Source organism: Periplaneta americana, chromosome 5 (genome assembly GCF_040183065.1).
Source record: "Periplaneta americana isolate PAMFEO1 chromosome 5, P.americana_PAMFEO1_priV1, whole genome shotgun sequence".
Lineage (NCBI taxonomy): Eukaryota > Metazoa > Arthropoda > Insecta > Blattodea > Blattidae > Periplaneta > Periplaneta americana.
This window is the reverse complement of record NC_091121.1, coordinates 126,493,300-126,509,138: the sequence shown is the minus strand read 5'-3', so window position 1 is coordinate 126,509,138 and position 15,839 is coordinate 126,493,300. Positions and strand designations below refer to the sequence as shown.

Below are 15,839 nucleotides of genomic sequence, written 5' to 3'. Positions count from 1 at the left end.
TACTAGGATTACTATTGCCACAAAAACTAGGCCTACTACTACCACTACTACTAAACCTACTATTACCACTACTACTACACATACTATTACCACTACTACTAGGTCTACTATTACCACTACTAATAGACCTGCTATTACCACTACTACTACGCCTACTATTACCACTACTACTACTACGACTACTATTAGGCCTATTATTACCGCTACTACTAGGTCTATTATTACTGCTACTGCTAGACTTATTATTACCACTACTACTAGGTCTATTATTACCACTACTACTAAGTCTGTTATTACTGCTACTGCTGGACTTATTATTGCCACTACTACTAGGCTTACTAATACTACCAAAACTAGGCCTCCTATTACCATTACTACTAGGCTTATTACCACTACTACTGGGCCTACTATTACCTCTACTTCTAGGCCTACTATTACCACTACTCCTAGGCCTACTATTACCGCTACTAATTGTATTTAAAAGCCTGTACTGACCTCTAACTTGGTGGTCATCAACTACACAATGAATAGATTGTTTTATGATAAAATTTATTCTCATTATATTTTAAATCATTTTCCAGAATTTTTATGATCTCATATTTCACCACTAAATATTTTCTAAGCACCATATATCTTCCTCTTCCTTTGCATGAAAGGACTGAAATATAGATAATTTTAAATATTACAGTAAATATCCATTATTATGTCTTTAAAACAATACTAGTAATACTGGAAATTAATGTTGACATTGCCATTATTCAATATTTCACATACTTCTCCCGAGTCTATATGGTGATTTAATTTATTTTTTAGAATATCGCCAAAGATGAATCATTATAATACTTTAATAAATATAGCGCTCCTCTGCCATTCATGTTTATTTCATCACGACTTATCCTTCGTAAAAGATGTTTAAAACAGTGTCTATCACCAGGCTACATCAATGTATTGTGGTACTGTTTTCGAATTTCGCGCCGCAAACACTCCCTTTAATGGCGGATGCTAGCCGATTCAAATTGTGACATTTTTCTTGCCTGCCACACACAGGTATGTGTCTCTAGTAAGTATTACTAACTCTTTGATAGTATCTAACTCGTTGCTCTATATAGTAGACTGTGGTTATATGTTATATCACGAAACTGTTTCGTATCGAAACCGAAACAGTTTCAATTTTGTAACAGTTTCAAAAAAACTGTTCAAGCTTTTTTTACCCATCTCTAGACGGTAGAAGTGAGCATCAAGTCGGCCGTGGTTGGGAACAGTGTTGCCAACTGAACGGAAATTCCGTCAAAAGTGACGGAATTTCAACGTAGCGGACGGGAAAAAAATGGCTTTGACGGGTGACGGATTTTCTGGCGGAAATTACGATATACATCATCTTTTGACATTTTTAGCTTCTGTCATTTTTAATTTTTTAATTTTTTAGAGATTTTACTTCTTATTTGAACCGCCCTGCCTGATCCGTAAGAATCTCCTGTTTCAGATTTCCTCGTAATCAAGTTAGATTTTGAAGAATTATTATTTTAATCAGGATTTGTAAGTAAGTTGTCTTAAAATTTTTTTATATTGGGTCTTATTATTATTATTATTATTATTATTATTATTATTATTATTATTATTATTATTATTATTATTATTATTTTAATTTTGACGGATTCTGACTGATTTCCAGGTGTTATACTGACGGGGATACAATTTATGAGTTGGCAACACTGGTTGGGAATTCCACCCGGGCACTGCATGAAGTTGTTTAAAATATTATGTAGAAGCTGTTTGAGTTTATAGAAAAGTATTTGACAGTTTTATAGATCAATGTGTGAGTGTGATTTGTTAATTTTTAAAGGCAAGTACATTTCGGTAAAGTAACGTGACTTTAGAGGTTAGGAAATAACTTTTGTTTCTTAAATGTTAAGTAGAATTAACATCTGCTGTTTGTTAATTGAAGGACGGTTCTATGTCTCAATAGTACTACTTCTGTAAATGAGTATCTGCAGTGCCGGATTTAGGCGTAGGCAACCTAGGGCGGCAATTTTCAGGGTGGCGGCATTTTTCTTCCCCCCCCCCCCCTTTTTCATTTTACAGTGAAATTTGTTTTTAAAACATTTGTTAGTAAATCTCTGCAGAAGTTTGTTCTTGAACACCTTGTGTAAGTCGGAAGTTGCATTGCATTGCTAGAGTAAAAGGAATTTGTGCAGCTGCATAATAAATATATTGCAGTACTGGTATCACGCTAGTATGCTATGAAACTGCTTCAATTAACTGCTTGTATAAACAAGAATGCATGGTTGAAAATGAAATTGAATGTAGCCTATGTTGCTATGAATAGTAACCATAACTCTTAGTTACATTTCCACTATACTATCGAGTGGCGCAGATAAAAATAGCCCGCCTCCCTTTTGAATGCGAACGCGATATTCTATCATATCGTATCATAATGAAATGAGTAAACAGCTACAACAATGAACAATTTTATGCAATAATCGATTGTTGGCATTCTTTCTGTCAGTATTTCATCAGTCAAATTGCATGTATCTGTTCGCATTATGGAAAATGACTTACTCGATTTAAGAAAGAATGGAAATTATGGAAGCGTATGTGAGAACAGGTTCGATTAAGGAAACCCCCGAAATTTAGTTTCCGGATAGAGGACAACCGGCAAAGAGAAGAATACAGGGTTCTACGGGATCTGTAGAAAATGTAGGCTATCTGTGCAAGCTTATTTGAACATGATTAGATGTGCACAGCTTGATGCTGCAGGGAGTCACTTTCAACATTTTTAATAAAAGATGAGTCCTTTTCAGCACTTCGCTTCTGTATTTACTCTATACTTATAAGGGTTACTTTTATCTGCGCCACTCTGTATATCGTCGACAATAGGCCTGCTATTTAATCACTTCTCAGCATGTAGGCCTACACTAGGCCTATATAGGCCTAATTCGACATGAAAGGTTTATTCTGGAAAGGATTAGAGATTATTTTTCAATTTACTTTATACTTCCTATTGGAGTAAGAAATAGATACAGTAACTTAAGTTACTCGTAATAATAAAATTGTACCACCAACAAAACCAATGCTTCAAAATAAATCGCAGCTTGACTTTCACAAATCAATTTTGTTTCAACAGTGAATAATTTTGAATATAGGGGAGAGTCAGGTAGTATTGGACATCGGGTAATATCGGACAGTGAGTTTCTTTCATCTACCACACGATGATAGTACCTGATTGACATGGTTACGATTCTGTGATGTCGCATAGAGAAACGTAACCATGTCATTCAGGTACTACCATATGGTGGTAGATGAAAGAAACGCACTGTCTGATACTACCTGATGTCCGATACTACCTGACTCTCCCCTATGTTTCTTTGCATCGAGTCTGATGTGCTTCGTCAGATCAACTTGATGACATCAACAAAGTGCGAAGGAAATCTTTATAATTCACAAGTAAGATGCATGTATTTTAATTCCAGTAATTTATTGTTTTCTGAATTGTAACATTTCCTTTAAAACTAATTTAAACTAAACCTGACCTGTATAATAGCTGCTTATAAATTGTTTGTGGAAGTTAGGGGCAGCAAATTTTAGTATTGCCTAGGGCGGCACTATACCTAACTCTGGCCCTGACCATCTCCACTTGATCTTTTACAGAAATGCAAAAAATTCTGTAAAGATCTTTGATCGTGTAAGTCCTTCAATGAAACTATAGTTGATGCAAGAGAACTGGCTGACGAAATTGACATTGAGGCTAATTTTGAGTCAACAATACCATGACTTCAGTTGAGAAGCTTTTGTCATCTAGTCTGCTGTCAAAAAAATCTGAAAGTTAGAATTTATAAAACAGTTATATTACCGGTTGTTCTGTATGGTTGTGAAACTTGGACTCTCACTTTGAGAGAGGAACAGAGATTAAGGGTCTTTGAGAATAGGATGCTTAGGAAAATATTTGGGGCTAAAAGGGATGAAGTTACAGGAGAATGGAGAAAGTTACACAACACAGAACTGCATGCGTTGAATTCTTCACCTGACATAATTAGGAACATTAAATCCAGACGTTTGAGATAGGCAGGGCATGTAGCACATATTGGCGAATCCAGAAATGCATGTAGAGTGTTAGTTAGAAGGCCAGAGGGAAAAAGATCTTTGGAGATGCCGAGACGTAGATGGGAGGTTAATATTGAAATGGATTTGAGGGAAGTGGGATATGATGATAGAGACTGGATTAATCTTGCACAGGATAGGGACCGATGGCGGGATTATGTGAGGGCGGCAATGAACCTGTTGGTTCCTTAAAAGCCATATGTAAGTAAGTAAGTCACCATAGTAATTATTTTCAATTCTTGTATAATATATACGATTTAAAAACTATGTCTAAAGATATGCTTTTAAAACACTGCAAGGATTTGGAAAGTATTTTAACTGATAGCGATTCTGTTGACATAAATGTGGTAGAATTAGCAAAGAAAATTTCTGCGCTTTTGGGCAAAAAGAAAGCCTAAACAATGTACTAAAATTAATAACAATGTTAAATTTTGCCCCAACCTCTAGTGTTGCCTTAAGAATAATGCTGACTATACCAATAACTGTAGCAAGTGGGGAAAGAGTTTCTGTAAATTAAAATTAATGAACAACTATTTACGTTCCACTACCACGCAAAATCGCCTTAATGGTTCCGCCATTTTGGCGATTGAGCATGAAATTGCTGATCAAATTAACTTAAAAGAGATAATAAAAAAATTTGCAGAACAAAAAGTGAGAAACAATTTTTTTCTGATTTTAGCGTAGTTGATGTTACTTTTGTTTAGTTTTTATAGGATATACATTTTTGTAATAGCATAAGCATTAAAAATGCATCTGCTTAATATTTTGTAACTAGGGACAGGTACTTTTTAATTTTTACTGTTTTGTACTACTTGACTGTCAATTTTATGTTACAAATGTATCTTTCTTGGTTCGAGTCGTCATGGGGGAAGAAATTTTCTCATGAAATTTCGGCCACTGTATGGGACCAGTGTCCACCCAGCATCGTGATGCACTTGAGGAGCTACGATAGGTAGCGAAATCCGGTTGCGAAAGCCAGCTATAATGGCTGGGAGGATCATCGTGCTAACCACACAATACCTCCATTCTGGTTGGATGATCATCCACCTCTGCTTCGGCATGTGGGTGTGAGGCCAGCAGCCGGCTGGTCAGTCTAGACCCTTCACGGCCTGTAGCGCCACGGATTATTAATGTATCTTTCTAAATATACATTCTTGTTAGAATTTAAAACTATTTGATTTTTATTTAAATAAAAGATATATGTTTCAAAAGTAGGAACAGAGCGGCAATTTGTCTTTTTGTCTGAGGCGACATAAACGCTACAGCGGTGCTGCACAGATATGAATGCAGTGACCAATAAAATATTTAAGGCAGGGGCATAGCATCCATGGCTGTGGTGAAAGCATTGCTTCCCCTTCCATTTTTAAAAGAAAGATTTATTATTTTTGCACGGAAAAGAACTTTATTATTCAATGTTTCTTACATTTCATTTTCTGTTTTTACGGTGTTTTGACTCGGGATGAATTTGAACGTACGGCTGATGTGATACAGAAGCATAAGTGTAATATGTAGCTAGTCGGCGATGTATGCAGTGGAGGGGGAAAGGAACTGGCCAACCTACCTCATTATCTCCTGGCCTAGTTGCTTTATAAGTGGTGTCTTCTTGGTATCACTTGTGAGTTTCAGACCTGTCTTCGGACAGTTGAGTAAACAACAACAACAACAACAATGCTTTCTTACTCTCAGGGTATGTAAGTGATTTTCGGCTTCCACTTCCTAACGTTTCTCCACTGTATTGACGACAAGTAGCAGCCGGCAGCACATAATATTATGTACGCAATGCGATACTGTGTGTGGCGTTTCAAGAATTAAATTACTGTGAGGTTACTAATATTCATATGAATAGCCTATGTTAATATTACATATAAGATGTAACATTACTGAATAATAATAATAATAATAATAATAATAATAATAATAATAATCAAACTCTCCTGTATCTCCTCATGAGGAGCATAGGGCATTCACAAAGTGCCTCCAACTTCTTCACTTCGCTCTATGTTTTCTGCTCCCTAGCAATTTCCTCCAAAACTGTTCTCTTCCATGTATTTTTTGGCCTTCCTCTTGTTCTACTACCCTGAGGGTTCCAATCCAAAGCCATTCTTTTGATTTCTATTGTGATTTCTTTCTGATTTGTTATCTTCCATAGTTCTGAGTTTGTGATTATATGTGGCCATCTAATTTTTAAAATTCTTCGTAAACATCTATTAACAAATGTTTGCAGTTTATTTTGTATAATTTTACTTGTTTTCCATGTCTCACAGCCATATAATAAGACTGATTTCACATTACTATTAAAGATTTTAATTTTTGTAGATCTAGATATAATATAAGATTTCCATATTAGGTACAACTGGACAAATGCACTATTTGCATTTTTTATTCGGTTCTTTACATCCTCAAAGGCTCCACCATTCTTGTCAATTGTACTACCCAAATATTTAAATTCTTGAACAGTATCAATGTTATTATTATTTATTATAACTTTATCTGTCTTTTTACTATTTAATCTCATTTCTTTAGTTTTCTTATGTTTATTTTCATATGAGCCCCTTTTATTACTTCTAATAAAGTATTAACTTTATTCTGCATATCACCAAAACAATATGGGAGAGCAAACAGATATCATCAGCGAAATCCAGATCTTCCAAGGTATCATTTAATTCCCATCTTATACCTCTTCTAACATTGCCAACTGACCTTTCCATAATATCATTCATAATAATCAGAAATATGATCGGAGAGAGAATACAACCCTGTTTCACTCTGCATGTAGTTGTTATATTTTCTGACAGCATACCTTTATGTATGACATTACAAGTATAATTTTCATATATAAGTTTAATTAGTCTACAAATTTTTTCTGGTATACCACATTTTGTTGTTGGTCTCCATATATAATCTCTATTAAGCGAGTCAAACGCTTTCTCAAAATCGATAAATAGTAAATATAAGGTACTTTTCCATTCATTGCATTGTTCACAGATTATTCTTAAGGTATTAATTTGATCAACACATGATCTCTTTGTGCGGAATCCTGCTTGTTCTTTCCTTATCAATTTATTTGCTGCTTGCACGATTCTGTTATATATAATCCTTGATAATATTTTACTGGGAATTGATAACAGTGTTATTCCCCTCCAATTATCACATTCCGATAGATTTCCTTTTTTGGGTATCTTAACTATTAATCCTTTATTCCAATCAGTTGGTAGATACTCTTTCTCCCATATTTGTTCAATAAGTGGGTGTAAGATGTCTGCTGTGATTTCAGTATCAGCTTTTAGGATCTCTGGGGGAATATTATCTATTCCTGCAGATTTCCCATTTTGAGTTTGTTTCAAAGCTGTAATTAAATAATAATAATAATAATAATAATAATAATAATAATAAATAACACCAGCTCTCACTCTTTCTTGTCTGCTATCTCTGCTGTATATCTGAATGTTTCTTTCGAACCTCTTTATTTTCTTTTTGCTTCACTGATTGCTGGAATTTTTATACCTTTATTTGTTAAAATATTATCAAGCTGATCGTCCATATATGATAATCAGTGAGGCATGGACAATCAGAAAAGCTGATGAGAAAAGGCTAACAGCAACTGAAATGATGTTTATGAGATGGGCAGGGAAATGCTCATTGCTCGAACACCATAAGAATGAAGACATACTGAAAGAACTAAAAATAGATCTTATAGTTAATTTTGTTCAACAACATAGACTTCAGTGGAAGAAACATGTCGAAAGAATAGATCGTATTAGATGTCTAGCTAGAGGGTCATTCCATTGTAACGGGTGTTACATTCACAAAGCTAAAAACTGAACACTTTCAGTGCAGAATTAATAGAATCAAAATTTATTTAGTAAAACTATTTCCCCTACATTTTCTGAACATTTTGATATAATATAATCCTAAGTTTATTTAACAAAATTGAATAACAAGTAAAAAACATGGTGTAACAGGTGTTACAGAATTTAGACGTGAACCATTGTATGGTTATTGGAAGTTGTAAAATTCTTTGAGTTTAATCCACACAAATTAACATCCTTTTATATGGATATCTATTAAACATTGACAAAATCAAATATGTTCTCAGTTTTCCTTTCTGCTTAAAAGATTTAATTTTTTTTTTTCAAGAAAAGCTTTTAACAGATGTTACATGACTTGTAATGGGTGTTACATTGTACGATATTTCTACTTCACTCAAATGATTAATGACACTCTGTCTGTTTTCATTAAAACAAGACTACTAAAATTTAATATAACAAAATTTCTGTGTAATAGGAATTCCTTTTTATGTAAATAATTAAATTATTCTTTTTTAAAATTCTCAGAGCATACATTTCTACTAGCACAGTCCATTCATAAATTAGCCTACAATGGAACAAATAGATTAAATGAGAAACATTCAAATTATGATTGTTTTACATTAGGCCTATATTTTAATGCATGTGTAATTAATTTTAAATATCTTTTTCAATGACATCTACATTTTCACTGAATTCATAATACAGTTTTACAAAACAAATATCATTTTCATCAGCTTTGAAGATTTTTTTGCTGTGCCCAGAAATTTCCAGGAACATAATTTTAACGTCCTCTTCATTGTCAACTTGGTTCTGGCATATTCTAATGTATCAAAACTTTTTTTTCACCATTTGATGACCCGGGCTTCTTGTTTTCACTTAAAAATCTACCAAAACAAACATGTCAGACTTAACTTAAGATGTATCAATGCTGTACACTGACATGGGAGTCACTTGTGTTTCACTTGTCAGTATTCCATGTTCAGAATCCCCAGAATCTGTGGAATCATAAACTTCTTCATAGGTTAATCATCATCATATGGTGTTAAAGAGTCTCCAGACTGCATACTTGTGTGAGAAATCATTACTAATTATGGCATAGGATTTCACTGTATCATTCAGAATCCAAATGCAACATGTTTTTTTTTTCTTTTTTTTCATGCAATTGTGTACAGGAGCCACTTCTGGAAATAAGCACATTCAAACGCATTAGATCATATAGAGCAAACAAATATTTTATGCAGAATAGGCTCTTTGCAGCTCGAACTACTTAACAGAGCTATTTTTTTACTCCAATAGGTTACAGCAGGCAAGTATAACATTTTGTAACTGATGTCACATGAATATTGTAACACCTGTTACTTAAAGAGTTGTAACACCAGTTACACTGTTTCTGGATAAAATAAACGAAATATTAATTAAAAAATGTTATGGTCTCAACAAGCAACCTTATAACCTCACTTTCACTACAGGATATTGTGAACAAATATTTCATAAGATCATAATTAAAACTTATTGCATATTTTGTGTAACGGGTATTACATGCTACAACAGTTTTTATGTACTGTAATTAATTACCAGGGGCGGCTTTTCAGGTGAACCTAGTGAAGCACAACTTCACCATAGAATTAAAAAAGTTGAAAAATTCACTTTACGTTTACTATACATCACGTTGCGTCTGATTTTATGATATTTATGTTTATCTAAGTTCAAAAATCGCGCTGCGCTGAAGAAGAACATAGCGCTGATGAATCCACTTCTTGCATTGTGACTTTCTATTTCGCTTGCTATGGTTACCATAGCAACAAGACTCCGATACGTGAAAGTTCTGCGCCGGTGAAGTGAGCTCAATTTTTCTCCTGTTAGTGTTTCACTCAGCTATGGTTACCATGGCAACAAGCATTCATAACGTCCTGCCAATCAACGACAAAGAGACTAAACATGGTAGCCAACTCTAACAATGAAAATTACAGAAATTTAAAAGTGTAAAATTAATTTAGCCCATAGGCTAGAAAAGATGTACTAAATGAATATGTTTGTAATTTTTTAACTGTTTTGCTGAAGAAGCAAGCATGAGTCTTGAGAAAAGTGAAAATATAATGTTAGAGGAATTGAAAAACTTGTTTGTGGTGTTAGCATTGTAGGTACTACCACCATGGATGAATATATTTTATATATATATATATATATTTATTTATTTATCTATTTATCCATGCTACCGTCGCCCTTGGTAGGTTATTTGGTATAGCGCTGGCCTTCTATGCTCGAGGTTGCGGGTTCGATCCCGGCCGAGGTCGATGGCATTTAAGTGTGTTTAAATGCGACAGGGTCATGTCAGTAGATTTACTGGCATGTAAAAGAAATCCTGCGGGACAAAATTCCGACACACCGGCGACACTGATATAACCTCTGCAGTTGTGAGCGTCGTTAAATAAACCATAATTGAAAACAAATAAAAATCCATGCTACCACAGTCTAGTATAGGCTATATAGTAAACATAACCTATAATTTCAACATATCCAAATATCCGTGTGGTGCAACTGAAAATTATTGAATGGTGTATAAATGAATGTACAAGAATTTCGCAATGTTTAATCGAAATAAAGGCAGGTATTACACATACGAACAACGTAATTTTCACACCAAAAATAATATTACACCTTAACCCGTAAGTGAATTATGTCTGAAGTGTCTCATAATCATTGTTTTAAATTTTATTTTAGAGAAATATATGTTACTGTTTATGCATTCCAACTAATTTATATGGTTGAAACACCACCAGTCGTGATCGGGTTAAGCGAGTCACATGGTCTGCCTTACAGCCTGTATTAGATCACGATGACAGTGGCACAGTCTATTCAGTACTCACAGTGCTCCAAGTGGCTAAGAACTATCGCGAGAAATGCATAAAATCATCCCAAGCTTCGTGACTATACTAGACTGTGGTACTACTGTAACTTATACACAGAGTTAAATTTTCTGCGGTATTGTGAGCGAGTGTGCATAAAGATTCCATTGTGTGCACTATAATTATTTTCTCTACTGTTCTTATTACATTAGCTATTAGGCCTATTTTAAATTAAGATTAATGTTTGTTCATAAAATCAGTGTGCTTTAAAGATTTAGGGCTATTTGATAACAGGTTTGTCCGCGGAAAGAAGTTATTCTTTCATGAATCGCATTAAAAACTACTGTAGTTGCTTAGTTCCATGTCACAACAAAGGCTGTCGTCACTCGCAAATATTTTCATGCAGAAGCAAATTGTGCATAAAATTATAAAAAAATCAGCCTTTTCACGACGATGTTACTGATAAATTTGCTGCCATGAACATATTATTATTATTATTATTATTATTATTATTATTATTATTATTATTATTATTATTATTATTATTATTATTATCGTAATCATCATCATCATCATCATCATCATCATAAAAGTCACGTATTTTTAAATATACTGATATTTAATATACGTAGGCCTATACATGATTTTTGTTGTTATAAAATTAGAAATCGACCTAACACTGCTTCACGCCCTTTTTACGTCACGAGCCGCCACTGTTAATTACTGAATTTGATCTTACCTTGATTGTAATATATACTTGAACTTGAAAAGCTTCATACATTTCCCTCCAAGAGTGCAAGATCAACAACATGTTGTTTTATGACAACAGCAAGATCTCCAACTTAAGCATGGGAAATAGCATATTTACTATTCAAAGAACCTACCAACAAGCATAATAAAAACTGCGAAAATAGTACATACAAGACAAGTTTTCTTTAAGGGCAATATAATTCATACATTTAACAGTTGATATATCAAAGCACCATGCTCTGTATTAATAAATGAAAAAATCAGTCAGAGACTCAGTTGGCATGGAATGACCCTAGACAAATTCTCATAGACAAATAACAGATTCTTGCCTATGTATCAAGAGGAAGGAGAAATTTGGGAAGATCACGAAAATGTTAGCATGAGACTGTAACAGATCCACTAGAGACATGATGATGATGATGATGATGATGTGGGGGGGGGGGGAGGAACTTATTAAGGTTTCATGAAAATTGAAAGCTATTCCTAGAGTTTGATAGTGCCCTAAAATGCCCTAAAATAATTATTGGAGCCTAATTTGTTAATATGCGGCTAAAAATGCCTAAATCAATGTAAAATTTCGTTATTTTACTATTTACTCACATGCTCATACATGTAGCCTAAGCAATATTAAAGGTCAGTTTTTCATGGATTAACACTACCAGGAATGCAACAATGGATGGAATGTTGTATTTTCGTCAAATAGAATTTCAACAACAATGCTGTATAACGATTAGTTTGTATATTTGTTAGCTCTTCCTCTTTCCCTCTCCTTATTTGTGTTGAGAAATTTTAAGTGGTAGGACGTTATCCTGTGCAGCTTAAAGCCAAAAGATAAAAGTACATCTATGGTGATCTGGCAATGGCTAACAGAATTACTACAATTATTCACTTTCGATGGCAAAATAATATTCTGCGAGATCTGTAGCAAACAGGTACCTATGTAACTTAAATCTTATCTTACAATTGGCTTTTAAGGAACCCGCAGGTTCATTGCCGCCCTCACATAAGCCTACCATTGATCCCTATCCTGTGCAAGATTAATCCAGTCTCTATCCTCTACTTCGTCTGGAATATTTCCGTGATACTTGGAAACATGCAGTAATAATTGTAATTCATAAACCTGGAAAACCTGCTTCAAATCCAACAAGTTACTGTCCCATAAGTCTTTTGTCAACTATATCCAAAGTCGTTGAAAAGGTTTTGCTGAAACGCTTGGATACATTTCTACTTCAAGCATCCATCTTACCTCCATATCAGTTTGGCTTTCGTCGAAATCATTCTACCAATCATCAAGTGCTTCGTATCACTGAACAAATTGCACAGGGCTTTGAAAAGAAAGAACAGACTGCAGTCGCATTTCTTGACTTCACTCAAGCATTTGATCGAGTTTGGCATAAAAGTCTTCGGTACAAATTACACAAGTCTGGCGTTCCAGACTACCTATGCAACATAATGACTAGTTTCTTGTCAAATCGCACATTCTCAGTCAGAGTGGGTTGCACTCACTCCTCTGTTAGACCCATTAGTGCTGGTGTTCCACAGGGCTCTATCTTAGGTCCGATATTATTCAATGTATATAGGTACTTCGGACATTCCTGCAACACCAACTGCACAAATTGCTATGTATGCATACGATACAGCTATTTATGCAACTCATCGCAACATTAACATAGCCTCAAATCACCTTCAGGAAGTCTTAAACATCATATGCCCTTGGCTTGAAAATTGGTGCATCGCATTGAACTACAATAAATGCGAAGCAATGATATTTACTTTGTGTCGTCCTGCTAATCCTCCATGCATAAATCTTTCAACCAACATGATACCGTAGAAACCAAAGGATGAAGCTGTAAAATATCTTGGAGTGCACTTAGATCGCCGTCTATCATGGAAACATCACATCAACAACAAGCTTAAATTGGCCTACTCAAGACTCATTAAATTATATCTGCTCCTCAACAAGAAATCATGTCTAAAGCTACAAAATTGCATGCTACTTTACACATCTCTATTACGACCTCTACTGCTTTATGCCTGTCCTGTCTGGGGAGGAGCTGCAATAAGTGAAATTAAACACATCCAGTCATTTCAAAATAAAGTCCTACGAATTTCACTCAATTCTCCTTGGTTTGTCCGTAACAGCCAACTACACAGAGAAACTGGTATTGACACAATCAAACAGTGTATTCATTCACAAGCAAAGAAGTTCTATAACAACCTAGAAAATGTTCCAGCCACCATCCACTACTCTCTTGGAAGGAAGTCCACATTTCCCACCAGACTCAAGAGCTGACTTCCAATGGACCTCATATTATAATCAAAATTTATCATCGCGCCAACCTATGTAAATAATAATTTATTAACAATTATTTTTGTTCATTGAGGAGCACAATCTAGGCTGCCCTCAATTCAGTGTCATGTATTGTATTTATATTTTATTTTAGAAATGATCTGTATAGCGCTAAATGCGCTGATCGATCAATAAATTATATATATATATATATATATATATATATATATATATAAAACATATCGTCCCTCTTCTGGCAAACTAGCGAAAGTGCAAATTGTTAATTTTTCAGGAGAGCTAAAACAAACTTTGATTGCTCACGTAAAATCAAGTATTATTCTTACATGGTTTGTTTCATGTGTTAAAAAACTAGTTTACCAACTTGTTTGAGATTAGTTTCGGTTTGTGTGCTTTTCTTTGTTTTAAGGGCAGAAATGGCAGTTTCGTTACTTTGCCTGAGTAATATTATTACACATCCCATCTGTCATCTGTGTTGAATTTGCACTACAACCGTTGTTGTTTTACTAATAATTATGATTTAAGTAGATACATTTGTACTTAGAAATTAGAGGGATTGAAAGGAAATAAGAAGTGTATGTAATATTTTATTAGAACATTTAATTTACGAGTTGAGGGCACATTCAAGAAATAATTAAACTTTTTTTGGTTAGTAATAATTAAAAAAAAAAACTGTTTTGTTTTATTTAATAATACTTTTCCAAACTATTCTTGGTCTGACTCCTCTGAAATATTTGGCTCTGCTAAAGCATCTCTCACAGTTGCTGATGATGGAAAGCTTTCATAAAATCCATGATATGCCTTCGGGATTTGCAGGTCATCACAAAGTTTTTGCAGATCCTTCCGTTTGGCATCAGATATACATAATTTTGCAGAGTAAGGTTTCACTGGTTCAGACTTCAATGGGCGGCTCCTTCGTTGCTTGAAAGTGAACCTTTTGAAGTAGCTATCTTCATACCCGGTCTTCATCTGAACCGTACATGGTGCATCCTTCGTGTAACGAAACCACACCGTTTGTTGGAAGGGCAAAGAAATATTCTCTTCCTCAGCTGTAAAATTATTCTTGTTTTGATTGAAGTCAAGGAAGTCATCATGTGCCAATGGAGAAACATTGTAGGGTGATGGATTCTTACGTGCATTCCTTATCTGTTGAACCCACCCTTCTGGAGTGTCCTTCGTTGCTTGAAAGTGAACCTTTTGAAGTAGCTATCTTCATACCCGGTCTTCATCTGAACCGTACATGGTGCATCCTTCGTGTAACGAAACCACACCGTTTGTTGGAAGGGCAAAGAAATATTCTCTTCCTCAGCTGTAAAATTATTCTTGTTTTGATTGAAGTCAAGGAAGTCATCATGTGCCAATGGAGAAACATTGTAGGGTGATGGATTCTTACGTGCATTCCTTATCTGTTGAACCCACCCTTCTGGAGTGTACACTGGGAGTTGTTTTGCAGATATAAATATGTTTTGATGTATAGAGTCGCACTCCATTAAACTATGTCCTGACTCAAAATAAATATGATCAATCTGCTGAATTTTTGGATGGTTTTTTACTACTTCTAGACACATACATACAAAATTTGCGTTATTTTGCTTTCCTCCGCAGCTGTCTGACATCATCATTACAGTCTCAGAATTAGGATATTTCATGAGGTAAGAGTAAATGCAAGTTGAAATTTCCACGCTTCCTCTCTTTTCTTCAGTCTCATCCCATATAAAACATTCTACTGAAGCATCACCTAAATTGTAAACTGTTAAATTATACACAGCCAGCTTCCTTACATAGAAAAATGGACCCTGAGCTCCTTTTGGGGTACTTAAAATAGCCTGCAAATCGAATTCATATGCTAACATCGTTTTGTCACTCTTTGCTTTCTCTTTACCAACGTCTTTCAAATTACGGGCGGCTTCTTTCCTCTCCCCATGTTCTTTGTACGATTCATTTTCAGTTAATTCCCCTGTTTTCTTTTTTTTCTACGGCATGAAACCAGGTGGCCTGGGTTCGATTCCCGGTCGGGGCAAGTTACCT

At 34.7% G+C, this 15,839-nt stretch overlaps 1 protein-coding gene across 14 annotated transcripts in view; it reads left to right on the top strand.

Moving 5' to 3' along the window:
• LOC138700172 (integrin alpha-PS3-like) overlaps positions 1-15,839 on the top strand; it is a 268,831-nt gene that overhangs the window by 28,114 nt on the left and 224,878 nt on the right. For 2 of the 14 annotated variants that reach the window (XM_069826594.1, XM_069826589.1), the window contains exon 1: positions 1,701-1,843. The exons of 11 other annotated variants lie outside the window; for them this stretch is intronic. In XM_069826594.1, the coding sequence (XP_069682695.1) occupies positions 1,813-1,843 (31 nt within the window). In that variant the 5' untranslated portion in view covers positions 1,701-1,812. Of the gene's footprint in view, positions 1-1,700; positions 1,844-15,839 lie in introns of those variants that run through there. One more of the 14 variants, XM_069826592.1, reaches the window with a different exon arrangement.